This window comes from Ostrea edulis, chromosome 2 (genome assembly GCF_947568905.1).
Source record: "Ostrea edulis chromosome 2, xbOstEdul1.1, whole genome shotgun sequence".
NCBI classification, from domain to species: domain Eukaryota; kingdom Metazoa; phylum Mollusca; class Bivalvia; order Ostreida; family Ostreidae; genus Ostrea; species Ostrea edulis.
Genome location: NC_079165.1, coordinates 69396751 through 69418946, shown reverse-complemented (window position 1 = coordinate 69418946; position 22196 = coordinate 69396751). Strand labels below are relative to the sequence as shown.

At 33.5% G+C, this 22196-nt stretch overlaps 2 protein-coding genes across 9 annotated transcripts in view; one reads left to right on the top strand and one right to left on the bottom strand.

The window, feature by feature from the left end:
* LOC125678499 (von Willebrand factor A domain-containing protein 3B-like) overlaps positions 1-1515 on the top strand; it is a 48371-nt gene extending 46856 nt beyond the window's left edge. The window contains exon 36 of the mRNA XM_048916994.2: positions 247-1515. Coding sequence (XP_048772951.2) covers positions 247-355 — 109 coding nt within the window. The 3' untranslated portion in view covers positions 356-1515. The remainder of the gene's footprint in view (positions 1-246) is intronic.
* Positions 1516-3110: 1595 nt separating this feature from the next.
* On the bottom strand, positions 3111-20226 carry LOC125679667 (uncharacterized). 8 transcript variants are annotated; one of them, XR_007371893.2, is made up of 5 exons: positions 19850-20182; positions 19618-19703; positions 16049-18850; positions 6615-15582; positions 3111-4813 (listed from the first exon to the last, which is right to left on the bottom strand). XR_007371893.2 is itself a non-coding variant. In XM_056157107.1 (4 exons), exon 4 carries the CDS (start codon positions 4436-4438, stop codon positions 3161-3163), a length of 1278 nt encoding a protein of 425 aa, XP_056013082.1. In that variant the 5' UTR covers positions 4439-4813; positions 6615-18850; positions 19618-19703; positions 19850-19896; the 3' UTR covers positions 3111-3160. The 8 variants fall into 7 exon arrangements, 4 of the variants coding, with proteins under 4 accessions (XP_056013082.1, XP_048775028.2, XP_048775031.2 ...); XR_008800694.1 differs by having other exon boundaries at positions 10522-18850; positions 19850-20208; XM_056157107.1 differs by having other exon boundaries at positions 6615-18850; positions 19850-19896.
* Positions 20227-22196: the final 1970 nt, after the last annotated feature.

Genomic DNA, 22196 nt, shown 5'->3' with positions numbered 1-22196 from the left:
ATATGCATACTAGTATATAGGTACTTGTATAATGTGAAGAAATTGGAAATGCAGAATATAATTTGCTATCTTTTAAGGATCAAATTGCAAAAATTTCCAGGTGCAGAAAATACCCATTGTGCGATTTTATATTAGTGTTTGGTATTAAAGTTTTCATATCAGATTTTTGTTTGATAATCTGTAACAATTTTTAAAATATCAGAATGGTACATTAACATATCTTCATGACTGTTTAATTCATTACAGACGGGACGTGGAAGATATTTTGCAGTGTTTCTGGTTAAGCAGTGACTATTACGAGAATGCAGTTCTATTCTACAACAAGTGCCAAACCCAGACGGAGGAATCAGCATAGTATTGATAGTGGGATGTATATTATGTGAACTGCTCTGTACTGTAACATCACTTCTCAATAGTCAGCACATTTATATATGTACATGTAATCAAAGAATTTGGATTTTATGAGTATGTACTTAGTGACAAAAGTAGAGCACATTCCAATTTGGCTAATGATGACCTTGCAACTGTGTAAAGTTTCAAGGACATTGAGTTTGTGTAAAATCCTACCATATTTTGTATGTCCAAACATAGCGTAATACTGTCTTACATGTATGCATAAAAATATTCCATCTCAGCAATTATGCAATATATTTGTATTATCACTTTACAAAACGGCATTTATGTGGTAGGTATTTCTTTTAAGTAATTTTCTGTTGATTCATTTGGATATTTGTTTTGGTGCTAGTAAGGATCATTATTGATAGTGAATATTATATGCACTAATCATATTATTTAATTTATGTGATATTTCATGAAATTCAGAACATTTCCAAAATATTATTTTATAGTTTAGTGTTATTTTCTGCATACCTGTTGATTTAGATGTTTAATGTATTAATTTATTTTAGAATGGCAGTTGTTTGTTTTGTGGACAAGATTTTTGTTATCCTTGTAGGTTTTTGCCCCTTGATTTTATGTACATGACATTACATATACATGTACAATAATGTTTTACTCATCCTTTGTACAATGGATTGTATTACATATTGTTTTTGTTGATTTTAATGTATAATTGTTGATGTGGTTTCCATGGAAAGATTTGTTACCGCATTGTGTACATGTAGTTTATTGTATTTGTCTCCCCCCATTTCTCCAAGAAAAAAATTATTTTAAACATATACACAGTAACTATTGCTTTGATTGAGTGAAAATTGACTACATGTAGATTTCTTGTAATGTACATTTTATATGTATTGTCAATATGTACATGCATACATGGCTAGCATGACATTTTGTTGTATATTAACTGTACCTGTAATTATATATACATATAGCATTATGATTAGGTATATCAGTGAAATGAAGAATTTTTATGACTTAAAATGAACTTTGTGTGTGTATATGAACTAAAATTTTACATGGAGGTGTCTGTTTTCGAACTCTGTAATAATACTGCTTTGTAATATTTCTGGTGTACAATGGAAGAAGAGTATATCTAATAAAGACTTAAATGACTATGCTTTTTATTCTTTTGCAAACTTTTTAATATGGAATTTCATATTATTCAGTGTCAGATACTTCAATTTCATGACAGGAACAGGAGCCAATATGCTTTTGAGTATTTTTTCAAGTCAGAGGTGAAATCTGTAGACATCAGCTTTATTCACGTGTATTGATTAATTTTAGTTTTAGGAATTTTGAAATAACTATAACAAATTTCCCTGCTGCGAAATTAATTTACAATGTGATACAATACATGTACATGTAATTTGACACGTTTACCATAAACCTTTTGACCCCGAATTCAGTTGGAATTTTCCTTTAATCATGCCCATTATATTTTTAAAGTATCTTCCTAGTTCTCGGACTGAAATACGCAAGACTCAAAGGCTGGAAACCATATTGAAGTATTACTTTGATAAGACCTTGAACTTTGACTCGTTGACCTAAAAATCAAGATGATAACCATTATACATCTGTGCAGTATCAGCAGTCTATAGATCTTAAGACATTTCAATTAATTAAAACATTTGACACAAAAAATACACCCCCCCCCCCCCCCCCCCCCCATGGAGCGCCAAATTAACATAAACTCAAATAATTGAAGATATCTTCAAATAATTGAAGATATCTTCAATTCTGAATTATTGTGCGTATTAATTGAATTGATGATAGCATTGATTCTTCAGCTGAATTGATGCGCACTTTCATTGAATTAATTATCTCTTCAAATGAATTAATGATATCAACAATTGAATTGATGCGCGCTACAATTCAATTGAAGAGAGCAATAATTGATATAATGCGCGCATTAAATCAATTGATGAGAGCAATAATTGAATTGATGCGCGCATTAATTCATTTAATGAGAGCTATAATTGATTTAATGCGCGCATTAACTCAATTATTGCTCTCTTCAATTGAATTAATGATATCTTTAATTCATTTGAAGAGCGCAATAATTCTTTTAAAGAGAGCAATTATATAATTAAAGATATCTTCAATTCAACATATCCACAATTGAATTAATGATATCTTTAATTGAATTGTTGCTCTCTTTAAAAGAATTGATGCGCGCATTAATTCCTTATACAAAAGCACTGTAATTGAATTCAAGATATCTTCAATTGAATTAAAGAGATCATCAAATTATTTATACCGAGCTCTAAATCAATTCTTGTGAGCAATATTTCTACTAAATTGATGCTCTCATCAAATGAATTGCAGAGAGCAATAATTGAATTAATGCGCACATCAAATCTATTATTGCTCTCATTAATTGAATTAATGCGTGCATCAATTGAATTGAAGAGAGCAACAATTGAATTGAAGTGCGCATTAACTCATTTGATGAGAGCAATAATTGATTTAATGCGCGTATTAATTCAATTAAAGAGAGCAATGATAGAATTGATGATATCTTCAAATAATTGAAGATATCTTCAATTATTTGAGTTTATCTTAATTTGGTGCTCCATACCCCCCTGCCCAGATTTGAACTTGCCACCTGTGGGATCAAAATCTCGCAGCGTGCGACCATGTGCACCAGACGTAAACACGACGATCCACATAGATTGGAAAATTAAAAAAATAAAAATAGAAGGCTCAAGCATTTTAAATCAAATTTTAATTCAACATCAACCTCGCATTACATTTTTAATTACTTCACACTTGCTACATGTACATTCTTCAAAATAGTTTGTTGTACCTCGAGAAGGTATTCTAACATGGCATCAATATTTTGTCTTTCCTCTCGATACTCGCCTTGAATTGAACATGATCTGGCTTTTTTAGTGAGACTGATTTGTGTTTCTATATGCTTATTATCAGCATCTGTCAGCTGTAGGTATTTAACTTTGCACAAATAATAAAACATTTCCCAACGTGTTTCCATCCTTTCCCACATTTTTTGCTCCCTCACTTTCCTCAAACAGCATCTAGCATTTGCTATATCTTCATCACTTATAATCAAATTTGTGTTGTTCTGTCCAAATATGCCTAGTCCTAAATAGAGCATTGCCTTCTTAATTAAAAGTATTCTTCTAAAATCCTCGGAGATAACCTCGTCCTCATTACTGAAATGGTCAATGGCTTGCTGTACTATGTCCAATAGCTCCATTTTCACTTTTTCTGTGGGATGTTTTTCATATGAGACTGATTTCATATTGAACAATATATAAAGTACAATACCCGTCTCTCTACAAGGTTCTATGTCGGCAATGTGAGTTCGAGCTTGGTCTATATAACTCAAAACTTCCTCATACGATTTACCACCGACAAACAAGGCATACGAATACCGAGCAAGATACAGCATTATGTGGAGATTGGGGTTAGCAGTAAATGGAGCACATTTAAGAATCTCTGTAAAAATGTCACTGTCTACTAACGTTCTGTCTACTTTCACTAATCTTCGCTCTACCTCAGCATCCAGCACCATGCAGTAACGATCCGCTAGAAGGCTTTTTTGTGCAAACGTGCACTGTTTCCATGCTGATATGACTTCTTGTCGACGCTGCTCAAAAGCTCCCAAATCATTCCTGTGCAATAGTCTCTTCAGAAAGTGTCGAAAGGACAATTCAAAGACTCTTCGTTGGCTGCCTGGTATTGTTTTCGAAATTGTCTGTACACCTGGAATGGACGCCGCACCAAATTTTGCAATTAGATAATCGTAAACAAATTTATAACCAAGAGATTCATTTTTCAAAATTTCCATAAATGGAAATATCTTCTGTGGTCTTTCTTCGATCAAACATTTCACGAGTGATTCTATTTGTTGAAATTTCACTTTAAAGTGTTCAATTGATTTCATTTTACTCCGCGGCACTATGTTATGTTTAATGAGGTAGGCCTTTAAGATGAGAAAGTCTAAACTGTTACAAAGAAAGTCAATCTCATTCCTGAAAAGCAATTGTAGTGTTTGCGTTCTAAACTCATTCATGATACAAAAACAAACGGAATTTTCTTTTGTACAGTACTGAAATATACGCAGGTATATGTATCAGTATCGTGTGTCATATCGACCCGTGTCTGCAAGGCACGTATTTACAGAAAATGTCTACGCAGCACGTGTTTCCCTGTCTAAACATCGATGACTATTTCTTGTCCAGGTGTACTGTATCGTTTTCTTTTTCTACAAAACATATTCCTTCATGACATCACCAGCCTTTGGTGCGATAATGTCTGATTATTTTATTTGCATGATATTTAATCTGTCGGTAATCCATTTTCATTTTATCATGAAGTGTTATCATGTTGCTACATATAAATATGTATGTCTAGATCTGAGAGATTGGTTCTGAACCCCTCTCATCTCCTGCAATGAAAATTGTATTGGTTAATACCTGTATTCATTTTTCACATTTTATAAGTATTGAAGTGTTTAAGAAATGTGTTGTAATTCTTCTATCAATATGCTCTAATTATGTGTGCTCTCTAGTGTTTTATTGTTCTAGATTTGTAAATTCCAGATATGTAATGTTTGTTTTATGAAATCCACCGGTATTGATCTTGGAATTGGAATATATAGGAAATTTATTTCGGATGCTGATGTTGATTCTATAATGAATAAAATATTTATATTTATATAACTGGAGAAACCCTGATTTCTTGTTTGTCCATATATTTACATGTATTATATTTTGAGATTATGTATGTATATATATATATATATATATATATATATATATATGAATATGACTTTTCAAACAGAATGATAATGAATTTAAGATCTTAACTTAGAATTGTTGGCAACATTGCCCTGAGAAATACTTACAGAAAGTCAACTTTTCTTTTGAAAAACCAAAGAAAGAAAGAAAGAAAACGAGCATTGGATGTCGTAAGCGCTTCCTTTTTATTTGAGATAAAACGTCATATGTTTCGACAAACTTGGTTGGGAAGAAGTATTCCGCCATAGAATTATAATGGTTTCTGTAGTTTGGAATATTTTGAAGTCCTTTTTTTCTTTCAGACCCAGAGGAAAAGACCATATTTCTTTTGAATCACATTGCATATCAATATATAGGGCTCACGGTGGGTGTGACCGGTCGACAGGGGCTGTTTACTCCTCCTAGACACATGATCCCACCTCTGGTGGGTTCAGGGGCCCGTGTTTGTCCAACTATCTATTTTGTATTGCTTATGGGGTTTATGAGATTGATCACTGTTCGTTATCTTCATATTTCATTGCACAAAATTTTATCTAGAAACGTTAGCCAGGAAATGTTTTCAAGTTGATATACTAATTATTTTGTGAGTTTGGAATAATCATGTTTATTTAATCTTGTTTATTCTCAATTTCCATAAGTCCTTTCACTAGTTATTTTTGGATGTCCTAATTGTACTTTAACCCAAGCTGTGTTTCACTTTTGTCGCCTATTTATACATGTACATTGCACATTATCACTTATTCTGATTGTTTCATATCGTCCATGTACACTTGTCACTTTTCTTATTGTCTCGTGTCTTTCATATCTATATATTGCCAGTCTATAAATTGTTTCACGTCCCCACTCTATGAATTACCACTTTGATTGTTTCATGTCGATATCTCCATGTATACATGTATGTTGCCACTTTGACTCAATGTCGACTAGATATTTCTGACTGTCTCGCGTTGCTTATCTGTATGTTGCCATTCTTCTCATTGTCAATCCGTGCTGGACCAGCAATGCTTTTCTTTCGAAAACTATTTCATAGCATATGATTGTATTCATTATTGTATAATGAGATCATAATATTTTGATATACCGATTGCACATACGATTTCTAGAGTTTTCTTTCTTGTACATGTAGTATTTATTATATACATATATTCATATCTACCTTTCATTAACAGTACAATTTATAGATCCATTAGGGGCCAAAGCACAAACAGTTTTAAAAGTCCTGATAGATGTACTCCAGCAATTTGGAACGCAATTGATAACATTTTAGGTTTGCCTAAGCTGGTAGAGTGATGTTAATCAGTATATAGCACATTATTATTGTCTTGATAATACAGATTGATTATTGGTAAGAACAACGTTATGAGGATCAATGAATCTTATCGAATGATTATAATTTTGTTTTAATTGATCATTCTTTGAAATTTCAATTTGAAGATGAATGTGACTTACCGCGGAGTATTTCTACTTTCATTTTGTCAGCGCCCTCCGATTTCAAGACTAAACAGGAAATTGACGCTATTAATCATTGACTTGGCCCAATGAGTTTTTAAAAAAATCCTTTTTAAACAAGAGGTTTTAAATATTTTACGATTGCCAATATGGAACATAAAAGTATACATGAAAATAACTGTTTTTACTGAAACTACAAGGACATTTGTAAGTGTGGATGTATTTTTGCAATCTCTACCCAGAGTTATCGTTCCCGCTACGCTCCACTAATACCTCTGTCAACGTCTAAAAAGTTATATTAAAATGTACAAAAACTAACTTAGCATATCGAACTGTAATGATAATATCTGAGCAAATCAAACACTTCTCTGAATTTTTTTAAAATCAGAAGATGGTAAATATGAGACACCTGAGCGAATTAGAAGGTTTATATAAATATTCATTCATTCAATAATACTAGTATAATCATGGAATTCGTTGTTTTTGTGAACCTACTTTAAGATTTAAAGCATAAAACTTAAACTTATAAAATTATTATCCATGATGCTATACATGTAGGTATAGGTAAGTTTTGCCAAGAATCTTGACATTTAGACGTTGACAGAGGTGTTGTAGCGCAGCGTAATACGCCCTCTGGTGAGAGATTGGTATTTTTGATGATGACTAAAAACTACATTATTTATATATAATTGTCAATTCAAAAATTGTAAATATCTTGAGATTTGTGCACCTGTACAAATTTTAAGATAAACTACATTAGATTAGAAAGTACAGAGAAAATGTTACCACATTTAAACGTACAGGTATTTCCCCACCTGTTTGTAAATAGTACAGGTACACGTACCATAAGAATCCTCGCAGTTTAAAACTTTGAGTATTTCTTCATTTGACACGAATTTGTCCTTGGTACGAAGTTTCTCGTGAGATCATCGGCTGTAAATTATACTTTACAGGTATACAGTACGTGAAACTGAATTTTCAAATTTTTATTCTTTCAATTTTTAATGTTTACAATGATTAACAAAGGTATTTCTATTGGGGAAAAATGTATTTTCTAATGCAAAAAAATGAATGTCAGTTGTCGAGTTACAAGAGAGATACATAGAGCCTCACAAGTCTTTGTTGTGTATAAACAAGGCTCGCGTCGTGTTTTTGTTTACAGAGGTTAGATATAATAGTAAAAGTTTCGTTAAAAACAAATTTTCTCTATTTACAAGTTAATTCTGAACACACTTAAAGTTTCTAGTGTTTGTCACATCTCATTTTGTTTTAAACATTATATTTTCTATTACGCAATCTATGTATAAACAAAAACAAGGCAGCAGCCTTGTTTACATAACAAAAAATTGTGAGTGCTGCATCTCGTTTGATATTCAAATATTTGCTGACCATTAGAAATACCTTTAGTAAGTTTAGCGTTGTAAATGTAATAATAATAATAAAAAAAATTCAATCCAAATCGTGCCCAGTTGATCATTTCATAGGAACTTAGTTCCTCGGCTTTAGAGCAGAGCTGTGCATGGGGCTCTTACTAAGTAAACCTACTCAAACATTTCCGTAAAATGTCATATTGTAAATTCTGGGTTTACACCCATCCAGTAAATTCAAGATTTACAATAAAACACGCAAATATGTTTTGTAAAAATGGTGATGGTGTGGATCGCGACTCTTATTGCAGCCATATAGTTGTATGTGCTCCATCGTGCCATCGCCATGATGGTACTGTAACAGGGAGGGAGAAAATGCAACGGACCAGACCGGGATTCGAACCCGCCTAAATTGACTATTTTATATGGCAAGCCATTTTACTATTTATAAAACAGAGATATCATGAAAGGGGAAGATAACGAACAGTGATCAATCTCATAACTCATACAGTGTACATATATAAAGATGTCACATGTATGTATGGCTTAATTTGCTTTAACTTAGAGAAATGCCTTTTTAACTTATATATCTATTTTAAAAAAATAATCTATAGGAATATCTCTAGATGTCTTTTTACATATCAATGTAAAATATCTAGAGATATTTCTTACAGATTTTTAGCAAGAGACATCTCTCTAATTAAAGCTGAGGAAATATGTTTTATCCATTTGATTACAATGATTTCTCCAATGCGTGGCCTTCACCATTTAAGTGACGCACGCGCAATACGCGAACGCAAGTTCAAGGAGGTCATGAGGTGGTTTTAACCAGTTGCCGCCAGGCAGAGCTATGCAAGCTGTCTGATAATTATCTCTGGATTTTAATTCCCTTGGCTGTTTTCAAAGTTGATAGGAACAAATTTGAACTTACTACATTTTGTAGATATGTTTATATTGTTATTCACTATATCTCTTGACAAAAAAGGAGAAATATATAAACATATATTAAAAATAAATAAATTATCTATTGCACTTGAATATATATTTTTAAAACAAATGTGTCTGTAGATGCATTCATATTACCACATGAAGTTATGCTTTATCATTATCCATTTGTAATGGCCATAACTAAAATTACTGGTAATTGCTACATTGACTAGTAGCATAGTGTCAAGTTTAACTTGGGTTCTCTATATAGCTAGGATGAGAAATATTTCTCAATTGTTTATCTAATAAGATATCGCTTTAAAATAAAAAATACTTCTCCGAATTAGAGAAATATATAGGAAATGATTTTCGAAAATATATGAGGGCATGAACTGTGGCGCTTTCCGCCAGCATACTTCACAAAGAGGTAATGCGGTTCATGAAAAACATGCTGGCGTGAAACATCGCTGTTCATGTTCTCATGTATTTTCAAAAATGAAATTCATACCTTTACATTTAACTTTCATTTCTTTTGGAATATTCCCCACTGTTAAAATATCGTCCTATATTTATCAAGATTCATACGCGCATTGTATATTGGCAATCGTTTCAAGTGGTAAAGATATCGAAGGCAAAATAGTGGAAATTTATTTTTGAAATAAATAATGAAATGCCTTGCCATAGTTTTGAGTGAAAAGATGTAACAGTTTGTAGAGTGTTTCCTTACTGTGTGAAATACAGTTTAAAACGTTGTTCTTCTGCACGGAATTCGGTGTGTATCACTCACTATATAGTCCGAAGTTTAGAGGAATATTAAGGGGAATTCACGTGAAATACAGCAGTTTCTATCTATTAGATATTCTACTGTTATATCAAAGAACAGAATAGGAAAATGCTCCATTTAGTATGAGAGGTTGCAAGAGAATCTTGTTCAATAGTACCTCTCACTTTCGAGACTTTGCACGAGCGAGAATCTAGTAGGATTCTAATTTTATTTTTGTAAGCAGTAGATAGAACTAAACCAAAATGGCGACTCCCATGAAGGAAAATGAGCGATTTTTAAAAAATATACAGTTATGTCTTTTAGGAGAGATAATTGAGAATCTTTCATTTAAAATGTCTAATTTTCAGCTTTGTAGACAGACTTGTACAACTTCAGTCTTCGAACATCTGTACCACCATGTTTTGCAGATGTTTCTCCATCATCCTATCACTGACGATACCGATATCTCGCTAAGCTTCGTCTTGAAATCACAAACCTACCAGACTCGCGCTCATACAAAGTCTCGAGAGTGAGGGTCTGCAAAGTCAAAGAATCTTTTTATTCAAGAACGATATCACATCACACAGAATTCTAATCTTTGAATTTTAATTAGCATTCGCATCTTGTAAATAAATGGACATTCAAGTTTGTTATGTGTTAGATCCTCCCTTTTTTAAATCGGTAATTGATATTCTTGAAAAGCTTATTATTTATCAAACTCATCATGATCATTTGATGTCAAGCTTAAAGCTACACGTACATCTTCTCAGAAAAGTAAATACAACTTCCCTCTCATTGGAAAGTGGCATGGTTGATTTTTAACTTGCTCATGCACACCATGCTAACTTACCCTGAGACAAAGGGTGGGAGTGTCACCAGGTTTAACATCGCCGGACTGGGTACACCAAGGAATTGAAACTGAAAACTCGACGTGAACAGTAACAATTCTTAGATGCAGCAAAACCAGAGGTTTGTATCTTCTGTTGCATAAAGCAAACTCCCATTTAGATCCTCTACTTCTTTAGTTACTGTATATTATGACGTCAAAACATAGATGGTAATGTCACACATATATCGTATTGCTTCGGCTATGGTCGACAACATTTCCTTATACAAACTGCATTGTGTACCGAACACAAGACTAGGATAAGATTGAAATAATCTACTTAAGATACCACAGATCAACAAGATGCGACTTTGTGATATCAAAAAGGACAATCGTTAGGATTGTGGGAATTTTCTTCGACGCTTGTTCTGCTTGGTACTTGATGGATGGCCTCCTCGCTGCGTAGACTCGAACTTTCTTTGCCCTAATCTTTAGAGCTCGCTGTCCTCGCTGTGACCTGATTTTGTCATTTCATGTTCAACTTTCGTATTCCATTTCTCAAGTACATGAAGTAGTTGGACCGTCATATTCTGTTACAGAAGTCGAGGGTGTGATTTTCGCGGTAAATCTCGGGATGGAATATTTGAACGTAATTCCAAATAAATCAGACTAGTAATTGTAGTTACGTAGCCATGTTCCCCAAATATTCAACATTTGCTCACATTTGAATTGTCAGACATGCACGTTTTTCGAACTCAAGGCCGCGATTCATTTCATATGATGATTGAAAAAAAAATGATTGGGATTACTGGACATGTATAGAAAAATGAAGATAACAAACAGTATCAATTTCATAAATCCCATAAAGATTATCAAATTAAGAATAGGACAAACACGGATCCATGAACACACCAGAGGTGGGATCAGGTGCCTAGGAGAAGTAAGCATCCTACATGTAACAATAACATCAACTCATTTGTCAGTAGCTTACCACGGTTTCCAAAATGATCATACGCAGAACATGATCTCGCATATTAAATCAGTTTAGAGACATAAACATCATATGATATGGTGATAATGAAATATTGCTACATACATGTAAAAGTGGGAATTTACAAATGAAAAGCTGAGGTAATTCTGTTTGTCATAAGGTTGACTTGCCAACTTGCAGTTAACATCTATGTTCAATAAAATATTCACATATGAAAGAGAATCGAATCACAAGATAAAAAGGTCTTTACATACAAACTTTTATCACATACATGTATGAAACAAGAGAAAAGGAAATGTTAAGGTATTTTGTGAGGTTCATGTTCTTGCAATTTCTTCAGTAAAGCGGTCTTTTCTTCAATGATCTTTTTCTCTCTGTCATAGTTTCCATCTAATGCAAACACCTTGGCGCTTTCTAAATGTTTCAATGCCCCAGTAATGTCATTTTCCACAAACCTTACTTTCGATTTAGCAGTATTAAAAAACATTTTTCTTCTTACTTCCATGCGACTCCACATATCAGGGTTTTCAATTTCTTGCAAGCAATCTTTTGATGATCGCAAATCATCGAAATCAACATCAGTATTCGGAATGAAGTCCCCAAATATTCCAATTCCAAGATGAATCATAGCGATTTTGATGAGAACAAACCGTCTATAATCACAGTTTACTTGTTCATTGTTTTCCATTGCAAAGTGGTCAATAGTTTTCTTCGCAATATCCAAGAGTTTTCTCTGAAGTGCCCTTGTTGGATTTTGTTCATATTCACTAGATAACATATTAAAATATATATAGTGAACCATTCCCGTCTCTCGCCCCGGATAAACGCCCTGTGACTGTTGTATGGCCTGTTCTACGTAGCTTAATGAACATTGGTAAGATTCACCCGCTAAACTCATTGCTGACCCAAAACGTGCTAGGTACAACATTGTTGATCGTGCGGGGTTTTCTGTGAACGGTATTGCTGTCATGAGTTTCTCAAATAGGCCACTTTGTAACAGTCCTTTGTCTGACTTTATACGTTTGTATTCTATTTCTGAATCAATGGCCATTATAAACTGATCTGCTAGATCCATCTTCCTCCTGGCAGACATAGGTTGCAATAAGCCGTCATTCCACTGTACTATGACACACTGTTGTAGCTGTTGTAGCTGTAGAACTTGATTTTCGTGTGAAAGCCGCATCAAAATATGTCTATATGATACATTTATTTCTCGTTTCCTCTCAGACATTTCCGTCTTATGAATCTTAACATCTCGAGGTTTATCTGACTTACTCAGTTCTTGATTCAAGTAATCATAAACAAATACATATCCGTTTCTTTTATCTTTTAACACTTCCAGAAAGTCGGGGATCTTTTGCGGCGACGAGTCGATCAAATGTAATATAATGTTTTCTATTCGTTGACAGTCTAGCTGGTTTTCGATATCCTTTCTAACTGTTTCTGTTAAAATTCCAGCACCAATGAGTGCAACTTTGATATACTCATATACAAGATTGTCCCTCAAATATCCAATATTTCTCCGAAGTAGACATTTGTTAAGTTCAAGGTCGTAAATCTCCATACCGAAATGACTGTGAAGCTGTACCAAGATTAAGACTTCTGGAAGAGAGGGTTAATACTGGGGATCATGTGCAAGTATGTGTGATGATAGAGTTCCACAATTATTGATTTATGCCCGCTATTATATTCATAACAATAATGTTTTCATGGTGTCCGATTCTTTTCAATTTATTTTAATACACTGGGAAATTTGTTATTCAGAGTATTATGCAATGAATGAAAGAAAAAATAGAAATGAATCATCGGAATTTTATTTCTGTATGTTACATGTATGCTACGTACTTTCGTTTTAGTATACATTGCACAGTGTAACATAATTTTGAAAAATGGTTGAAACTTCCCATTAACGCATAATCGAGTTCAAGTTTATTTTCTCGAAACCAGTCAGAGATGCAAGTCACTATTACATGCTTTTCATCATATGGCAGGTATCGATTTGTTAAATTGTCTATTGTACATCTGATGTAACAAAATAAAGTCATGTCTGCAATTTTTCTAAAATGCAGTTTGATTGAAGGAAAAATATTTAGCGGTTTGCATTATTTATTAGGGTAAATTGATAACGGAAAATGGGATGCGTCATGCGAACAATAAATTAAAGCCGATTATGCAGAAATATTCATGTTTCAAGACACTATACAAAAATATATCTTTATTTATGACATCTTTCGAATAACTTGTTAAGTTGGAAGCCTAGGCTTTTATCTTAAGTTGATATGTCAATTGCACCTCATAGTGCTTTTATCATATTAAAACAAGGTAACAGGAAAGATTTATTACTGAAAAAAGTTTGTGGCATTTCATTTTCAGATGGTGACATCTCTATGCGAGTGAAATTGTTTTGAAGGGGATAAAAAACAACACACAAAAATATGTAAAATATAGCATACTTACTTTTGAAAATGTATCATGTTTTTAAGGCGTCATAATTATATCGGTACATGCATTTAGATAATGACGTGATAGTTTCAAGTATACATGTAAGACACAGCTACAGTGTATTCAAGAAACATAAACAAATGTATTAAGAAGTTATATATCTTCCTTTATAAAATGTTAACATTAACAATGCTTTGAAGAATTTCAAGCTTATCAAAAGCTATTTCAATATTGTTCCCTTCACGGTGAAATTTTCCTTTTCGAGCAAATAAGCGTGCGTAACTCAAATATTTCATCGCTTCCGATATATCTAATCGAAGTCTCGATATCCTTGAAAGACATATATAATAAAACATTTTTCTTCGTACTTCCATCCTTTCCCAACGATCCTTTTTTCTGACTTCTGTCAGGTGCTTTTTTGCAGTAGTAATGTCTTCGGACGAAATGTTGATACTTTGAAGTTCCTGTCCAAATATTCCTATTCCTATGAGAACCATTGCCATCTTTATGAAAAGCACTCGCTGGAAATCGGAACGAATTTGTTCGTCACCCAAAGAAAATATATCCAGAGCATATTTCAAGAGATTTAGCAATTCATTCCTGCTACCGTGACATGGATTATTATCATAGGGCTTCGAAATGAAATTAAAGTATGCATAGAAAAGAAGTCCCTTTTCACAACAAGCCTCCACAGTGTGCGATTGCTGAAATGCTATCAATAAATGACTTTTCGAAATGTCATATGGCTGACCAGACATGTTTAAATATGAACCAACTCTAGAATGGTATTGCATCGAACTCCTGGTTGGGTTTGAAGAATTAGGTATCAATTTCTCCATTTCTTGAAAAACATCTTCATTGAAATCAGCTGTTTCGTATCGTAATCGCTTGGTTTCTGCCTCGGAATCAAGTGCCATAAAATATAAATCTGTAAGTTCAACAACTGTTTCATACTTCATTTCTTGGGAATTCCTTTGATTCCATTTGTTGATGGCAAAGTTTTGAAGCTTTCGAAAACTCTGCATTTCGTTCTCGTTTAAAAGTCTTCTCAGTGTGTGACGAAAAATAAGTGAAAACTTTCTACTTTTTGATTCAGTTGTTGTAACAATGCGGACACCACAAAAAGTACTCAAACTGCCTTCTAAATATCTGTCATACTTTGATTTTAAATATTCAAACACAAACAAATATCCATTACTTTTGTCAGCCAGGATTTCCAAAAATCGCAATATTTTCCTTGGTTGATTATCAACTAAATAGAATATCAGGTTCTCAATCCTCTCAACATTACATCGAGAATTTTCTATTTTTTGTCTATGATATGCTGGCAATATCCCTTTACTGTGGAGTGGGGATCTGAGATGTGCATAGACAATACTGTCTCTCAGAAACTCTACGTTTTGTGAAAGGACTAGTCTCCATAATTCACACACAAATTCATTCACATCTACCATCACGTAGTTTATTTAGAATAACAGATAAATTGTTGTCGTGGAGAACTTTAAATACATGTATAGCCTGTATTGACGCACTCATCCGGTAAAAGAAAATCAATATGCACCACAGCAAACAGCATATTATATTTTACAGTGTCATCGCGTGTAACTTCTTTCCCCAGTCAGTTAAAACTGTCAGACAAACTTATACGCTTTCTGTGGAACCGATTTGAAAGAAATAAAAACAAACCAATGCATCTTTATCTTGAAATACATGCAGAATATTATGAAGATACCATACTTCGATCAAAACTTTCTTAATTCACAATTAAAAGTAAGTCTACTAATACTTTGATGCAATACATGCAATTATTATTATAAGGAAGATCAAATTATGAAACTTCTTACAGATCTATTCAAATTTTGATGCAATGCATTAGACAAACTGACATGGCATGATTATCATAAAGAAGATGAAATTATAAAACGTCTTGCAGAAATGTTTATAAAATACTTTGTATTCACAATTATCTTAAAAAGTAGATTTAATCAGATATGAGAGAATATATAGTATATAAAAATAATGCAATTACAGACCACATAATCATCTCACAAGTATTAGATACATGTTGATGTATAATCAATTTTGCTTCAATATTTTGTTCCTCTAGTTTAAACTCACCTCTGACTGCAAAACGTTTTGCCTCGTGGAGGTGGTGAATAGCCATATGTTTATTGTTTTCAGACTCGTGCATTTTTGAGGATGTCATGTAATAGAACATATTTCTTCGCACTTCCATTCTCTGCCACATATCCGGTTTTTGTATAATTTGTAAGCAATCCTTAGATACGCGTTTGTCTTCCTGACTAATTCTAATATTAGGAATATCTTTGCCAACCATATTTACACCAAGCAACAACATGGCTATTTTAACAATTAGAAACCTTTTGTAGTCTCTCCCGGTTTCTTCATTATCATTTTCAAAATGGTCGATCGCTTGCTTAGCCATTCCTAGAAGTTTATTTTTTAGTTTTGCAGTGGGTCTATTTTCATATTCCTTAGACAGCATGTTGAAATAGATGTACAATACCATGCCTGTTTCTCGACATGTAGGAATAGTTAGAGATAACTGCATTGCTAAATCGAGGTACGTGACACAGATGTCGAACGGATATCCGCCCAGACTTAACGCTGAACCATATCTGGCTAAATAAATCATTGTAGTTTGAGTTACATTTGCTGTGAATGGAATTACATTTTTCATTTCTGAAAACCAATCTCTTGAAACAAGATTTTGGTCAAATTTTATACGTCTTCTGGCAATTTCCGCGTCGACAGCGAGGAAATACAAATCAGCGAGACTTCTTGTTTTATCAGCTGACACTCTACTTATATTATTAAAAATTTCCGCCCACTTAGAAAGTCCAAGGCTCTGAAGTTTTTTGAAACTCTCCTCGTTGTTTTGGTGAGATAATCTCATCAGAGCATGTCTGTATATTTCATTTCGATTTGAATTGCTAACCTCTAAATTGCTGGCGTTAATGGTTCTCTCTAGGCCCATATATTCGCTCTCTTGATCCTTTAAATTCTCATAAACAAAATCATAACCATGATAGGGATTTGAAAGCACATTCATAAACAGATTGATACGATGAGGTCTTCCAATTAAGAATAACACAAGCTTTTCTATTTTTTCTGCATTACACAGACTATCATCTATTTCATTCTGCACACTTCCGGGTATCACGCCAGTGGCTATGAGAGGAGAGCTGATGATATTGTACACCAAAGTATCCCGTAAGTACACTAGGTTACGCTTCAGAATATCTTTTCTGATTTCACTCAAGTATTCGTCCATGTTTGTAGTCACACATCGCAAAATAACAACATACGTAAGATCCCGAGGAGAAACTACCACTTGATCTGCTTGATTATCTGCATGTAATGTTAAATTCGGGGAAGCATGACACCTTTCTTAATGCACCAGAACACCATAACAATGATGCTGTTATTTGATAAAGTTTATTCACGTTCAAACGTACAAAGATATGGATTATGTGTACTTGTTATATCAATACTGCGGTTCAACCATTTCAAAGCTGATTTGTAAGATTAGTGTTGCAAACATTTTAAAAGACTTTAATAATGTACAGAGATTATCTTTAAGAGCTACAAATACAGAAGATTGCGTTTCCATTCTACTTCTTTCAATCAACATTTCCTCTTTATAAAGTCAACAAAAATTAGGATGTTTTGTTTTTCTCGGTTGAAGCCTCCTTGTTTGCAAAATTTGTATGACTCTTTTACACTGAGAAAGGCCAGATCCCATCGTTTTTGAATTTCATGAATCCGCGCATTTGCAAAATGATAGATCATTTTCCATCTTAATTCCATTCTATCCCAATCACGAAGAGCATGTTCCAAACAGGATCTGGCATGATCTAAACGAGTATGACAGACAGGAACTGATAAAATATTACAAAATAATCCAATACCCAAATAAATAAAACATACCTTTAACATTACTATTCTACGAAAATCAAAAGAAACGTCGTCTCTTTCTTGTGCAAAGTGATCCAAAGATTCTTTAGCAATTTTGATAAGATTTTCCCTCACAATCTGATCTAGAGTTAATTCGTACTGCTGACATAACAAATTGTAGTAAATCAGTAGCACTATTCCAGTTTCCCTGCATGGTTCAATTCGTTCTCCATTTTCTGTTGCCTCTCGCACAGATTTTAAGCCATCTTCGAGGAATCTCTCACTGAACATTACCATTGCAGAAGCCCGTCTTCCAAGGTATAACATTAAGCTGACTTTTGGATTGGATGTTTTGTGCATTATATCTTTCATATTTATCAAAACTGTGTCACCAAATAGGGTTTTGTCATACTTCACTCGTCTGTATTCAATTTCAGCATCTAAAGAAATGAAATATAAATCCGCAGCCTTTTTTTTCTTTTTATCAGTAACATCATTTATTTCTGATAGATTTAACCAGTTTTGCTTTAAAAGTTCTTGTTTGGCATAAAACTCGGAAAGTTTTAAATTCAAACACAGTCGTTTTAACGAATGCCTTTCACTGACTATGTTTTCCCTATATTCGTTATAAACTTGAATTCTCCTTATTGGCCAGTATGCCTTATCATACCAAGCGATTTCAACTGAAGAATGACGCCTTCTCTTGCGACTTTTGATGTTTTCAAGTTTTCCTTCCAGTTCATTTGCAAGGAATGAATACGCGTGATTCTGCCTCAAAGCAAGAAGAAAGACGTGAAAGGGACAACGTTGTTTCAAATGTAAAATGAACAATCGTGATCTCTCTGTAGGCACCCTACTACTCTCTCTAAGACGGTAAATAAAGTTTTCTGGAATGATTCCTTCCTGAAATAGGTAATCGTGAAGTTGTGAAGGTTCTAAGCATTGGATTATTTTGGTATGGAGTTCTTGCATAGCCAGTTTTTCGTCAGCATCCATTCTCACCTTTGAAATAGTAAAATATTGTTAAAATTAATACTATCAATAACCAAGCCAGATCTACATGCCTATCTAACATCTGGGGATTGTGAGATTCTCTTCTGTAATGTTGACAATAATTGAATCCACATTTAAGGCATCAGTGAGAGACAGCTTAGAATAAAGCCACAGAAGTAATCTAAAGGGTACAATAAACAAATATGTTTTGGCCTGAGATGACAAGTAACATTTATTTTAGAGAGGTTATTAAGGCCAGAATACCACGTTAAATCTCTCAGAGTTCCTTATTCCACTTTAAATAAATTCCATTGCCCAATATTAAACAGATAATCTACTAAATCTTTAAACACGTATTAGGCGTGTATTTTAAATGTTATGCCGTCAAACACACACATCACAGTGTATGTATTCAACATTTTAATCTTGTCAAGTAATACCACAGCAGTCTTAAATGGTGTATTGTAATTTCCAATTTAGTAAGAATACATTTAAATAAAAAGGTTTTGAACAGAATATCTATTCCGATGTCTTGGAAACATTACATTTACATTGTTTACTATCTTCGATTATTATAAGTAAGAAGACACCCATTGCTTTAGTGCTTTAGCATTATTTCAAAGAATGTAATTCGTGCAAGTTTCATGTGTACTTCACGAATGACAACTATTATAAAGTTTGTATTTGCTTTTAAAATTCTCTGCAGTTGCCGTATACACAGATGCATGCATGTGACCGAACAGGAAAAACACGTAAAATAGCAGTGTGGTACTTACATTCTATCTATCCTCAGCTCTTCATCTGTAGATGTGCAGTGAGTACACAAGAGTTAAACAAAGTACGTAAATCCCCAGTCATGTATCTATAAATAGCAAAGACGTATATTGAACAGCTGTTGAAGACTAAGCTTAAGAAAAGCGTTATACAATGTTGAAAGTTTTTATGTTTCATATAACAAATGATAAAATCTTCATGATACATTTTTTGAGAAGAAATTTTACCAATCACCTGAACAAATTCCTTACTGATGATACTTAATTTGTCCGATGGAATTACTTCCGGGTCAGTTTCCTGCAATCTGACTAAAGTAAAGACCTAATATAGGTCCGTACTTTAGTCATATTGAGTTTCCTGTGTACTAAAATCTATGAGGATCGCTTAATAAAAGAAATAAATGGTTTAATAATGTTATATCTCTAACGAAAGGCATAATAACATGAAACAGAAGGGTAATAACGCGAATTGAAAAGGTATTTAACACGAAAGACAGGCATATCAACGGCAAGGAAAGGTAGAATGAATAAAAAGTATGGTAATGCGAAATGGACAACAGCATAAAAGAAAGGCGTAATAATGCAATTGAAAGGTGTAATTAGAACGCAAAGTATAAAGGCACTATGAGTCAAAAAGAAAATAATAATAATGAAAATCAAAGGCGCAACAACACGAAAAGATGAGGATAACGAACAGTAATCAATCTCATAACTCCTATAACGAATAAAAAATTTAACGTAGGACAAACACGGACCCCTGAACATACCAGAGGTGGGATCAGGTGCATAGCAAAAATAAGCATTCAATGTTGACCTGTCACACCCGCCGTGAGCCCTATAACTCGATCGGGTAAACGGAGTAATTCGTAATCAAAATCAGTATGTAAAACTTATACGGTACCAATTTTGATGCACCAGATGCGCATTTCGACAAAGAATGTATCTTCAGTGATGCTCAACCAAAATGTTTGAAATCCGAAATAACGATAAATTTGCTAGAGCTATTTTAGTGAAAAACACAGTGCCAAAAAGTGGAGTCAAATTCGTCTAAGGATAAGAGCTATGCATGAGGGAGATAATAATTGGTATGAAACATGTCAGACAGCAATTAACCCAATGACAGGTTGCATTGGTAAATTAGATCGTTATAACGACCATAGAATTTGCGAAATGCTGACTTTAAACGAGACTGTTGAAACCCCTGCACCATCAACTTGTTTGTCAGTAGTCTGTCTTGATTTTAAAACTGATCATATTCAGAACGAGCTCCTGTGTATCGAATTAGTTGAAAGAGATAACCATATACAGGTGATAATGGAATACTGTTACATAAATAAGGGAAGTTGACGATGGAGAAGCTGAAGTCACCCTGTTTTTCATAAATTTGAGCAGTTAGTTTGCCGTTTACATCTATGTTCAGTATCTAAGTATAAAACAGATTTGGAAGACTCTGTGGTATATTTTATTTCGGGTTCACTGGGATGTATCGAATTGATATTTGAATGAAAATAATTAATGTTACAGATAAAACGTAGTCGATATATCTAAATGTAGAGTTGAGGGCCACCACAATATATTTTTTCTTCTCATGTAGAAGCGTTTGAATAAATTTCGCCTCGTAAGATTATGAAAAAACAACAGGTAATCTAATAAAGGTGCAGAATAGAAGGTATAATAATGCGAAAGAAAGGGGTAATGACAAAAAAAGGCATAATGATAGAGAGAAAGATAATTCTTAAAAAGTACGTTTCACTTGATAAGACTTATGATAATCAAATATTAAGCTATTGAAAATGTTTAATGCTTATTTAGTACTCGCAAAACATCTTTAAAATCAAATAAGTAACTCTGGACCCCCTCACTCTGACCGTGTATGGGTACTTTCCTATTAATACACAATTGTATTTCCCTTCCGTGGCCTCTCCTGTCTGATAATTTAAAACAACATTTTTATTTTACAAATGTACATATAGATATGATTTGAATTCAAGTTATCATGACTTCTTTGTCCATTGGTTTGAAACAAAACTTGGTACTGAATCATTTCAGCATAAAAAACAATCAGAAGTTTTTGATCCGATCCCAAGGGAATGAGGTGGGAATTGGGCCCTGGAATTAGTTAGAATACGCCAATCCTTTTCTCATAAGTTTTATATGAAGCGGTAATAATATAATTTCGTATAGATTACCATATATATCTTGTCATATCTTACAAGGAGCAAGTTAAAGTCACTCTAAATATAAAGTTACATCCATTCTGATTTTTATATACTAAGTATTCTGATGATCTAAAATTAAACCTCTCTTGCATACACAATGCAAGGTGAAGATAACGAACAGTGATCAATCTCATAACTCCTACAAGCAATACAAAATAGATAGTTGGGCAAACACGGACCCCTGGACACACCAGAGGTGGGATCAGGTGCCTAGGAGGAGTAAGCATCCCCTGTTGACAATCCATCACTTCTACATGTAATACAAAAGAAATCTGTAGAGAAGAACTTGTCATCATGGCCTTTGTTTCGCGTTATCATGCTGTTTTGTTTTCCATTATTGTGCTTTTTAAATCCGCGTTATTA

Bases quoted from the DNA above. Each gene is read 5' to 3' on its own strand.
- LOC125679667 (XM_056157106.1), bottom strand. From the start codon at position 17,225: ATGGACGAATACTTGAGTGAAATCAGAAAAGATATTCTGAAGCGTAAC.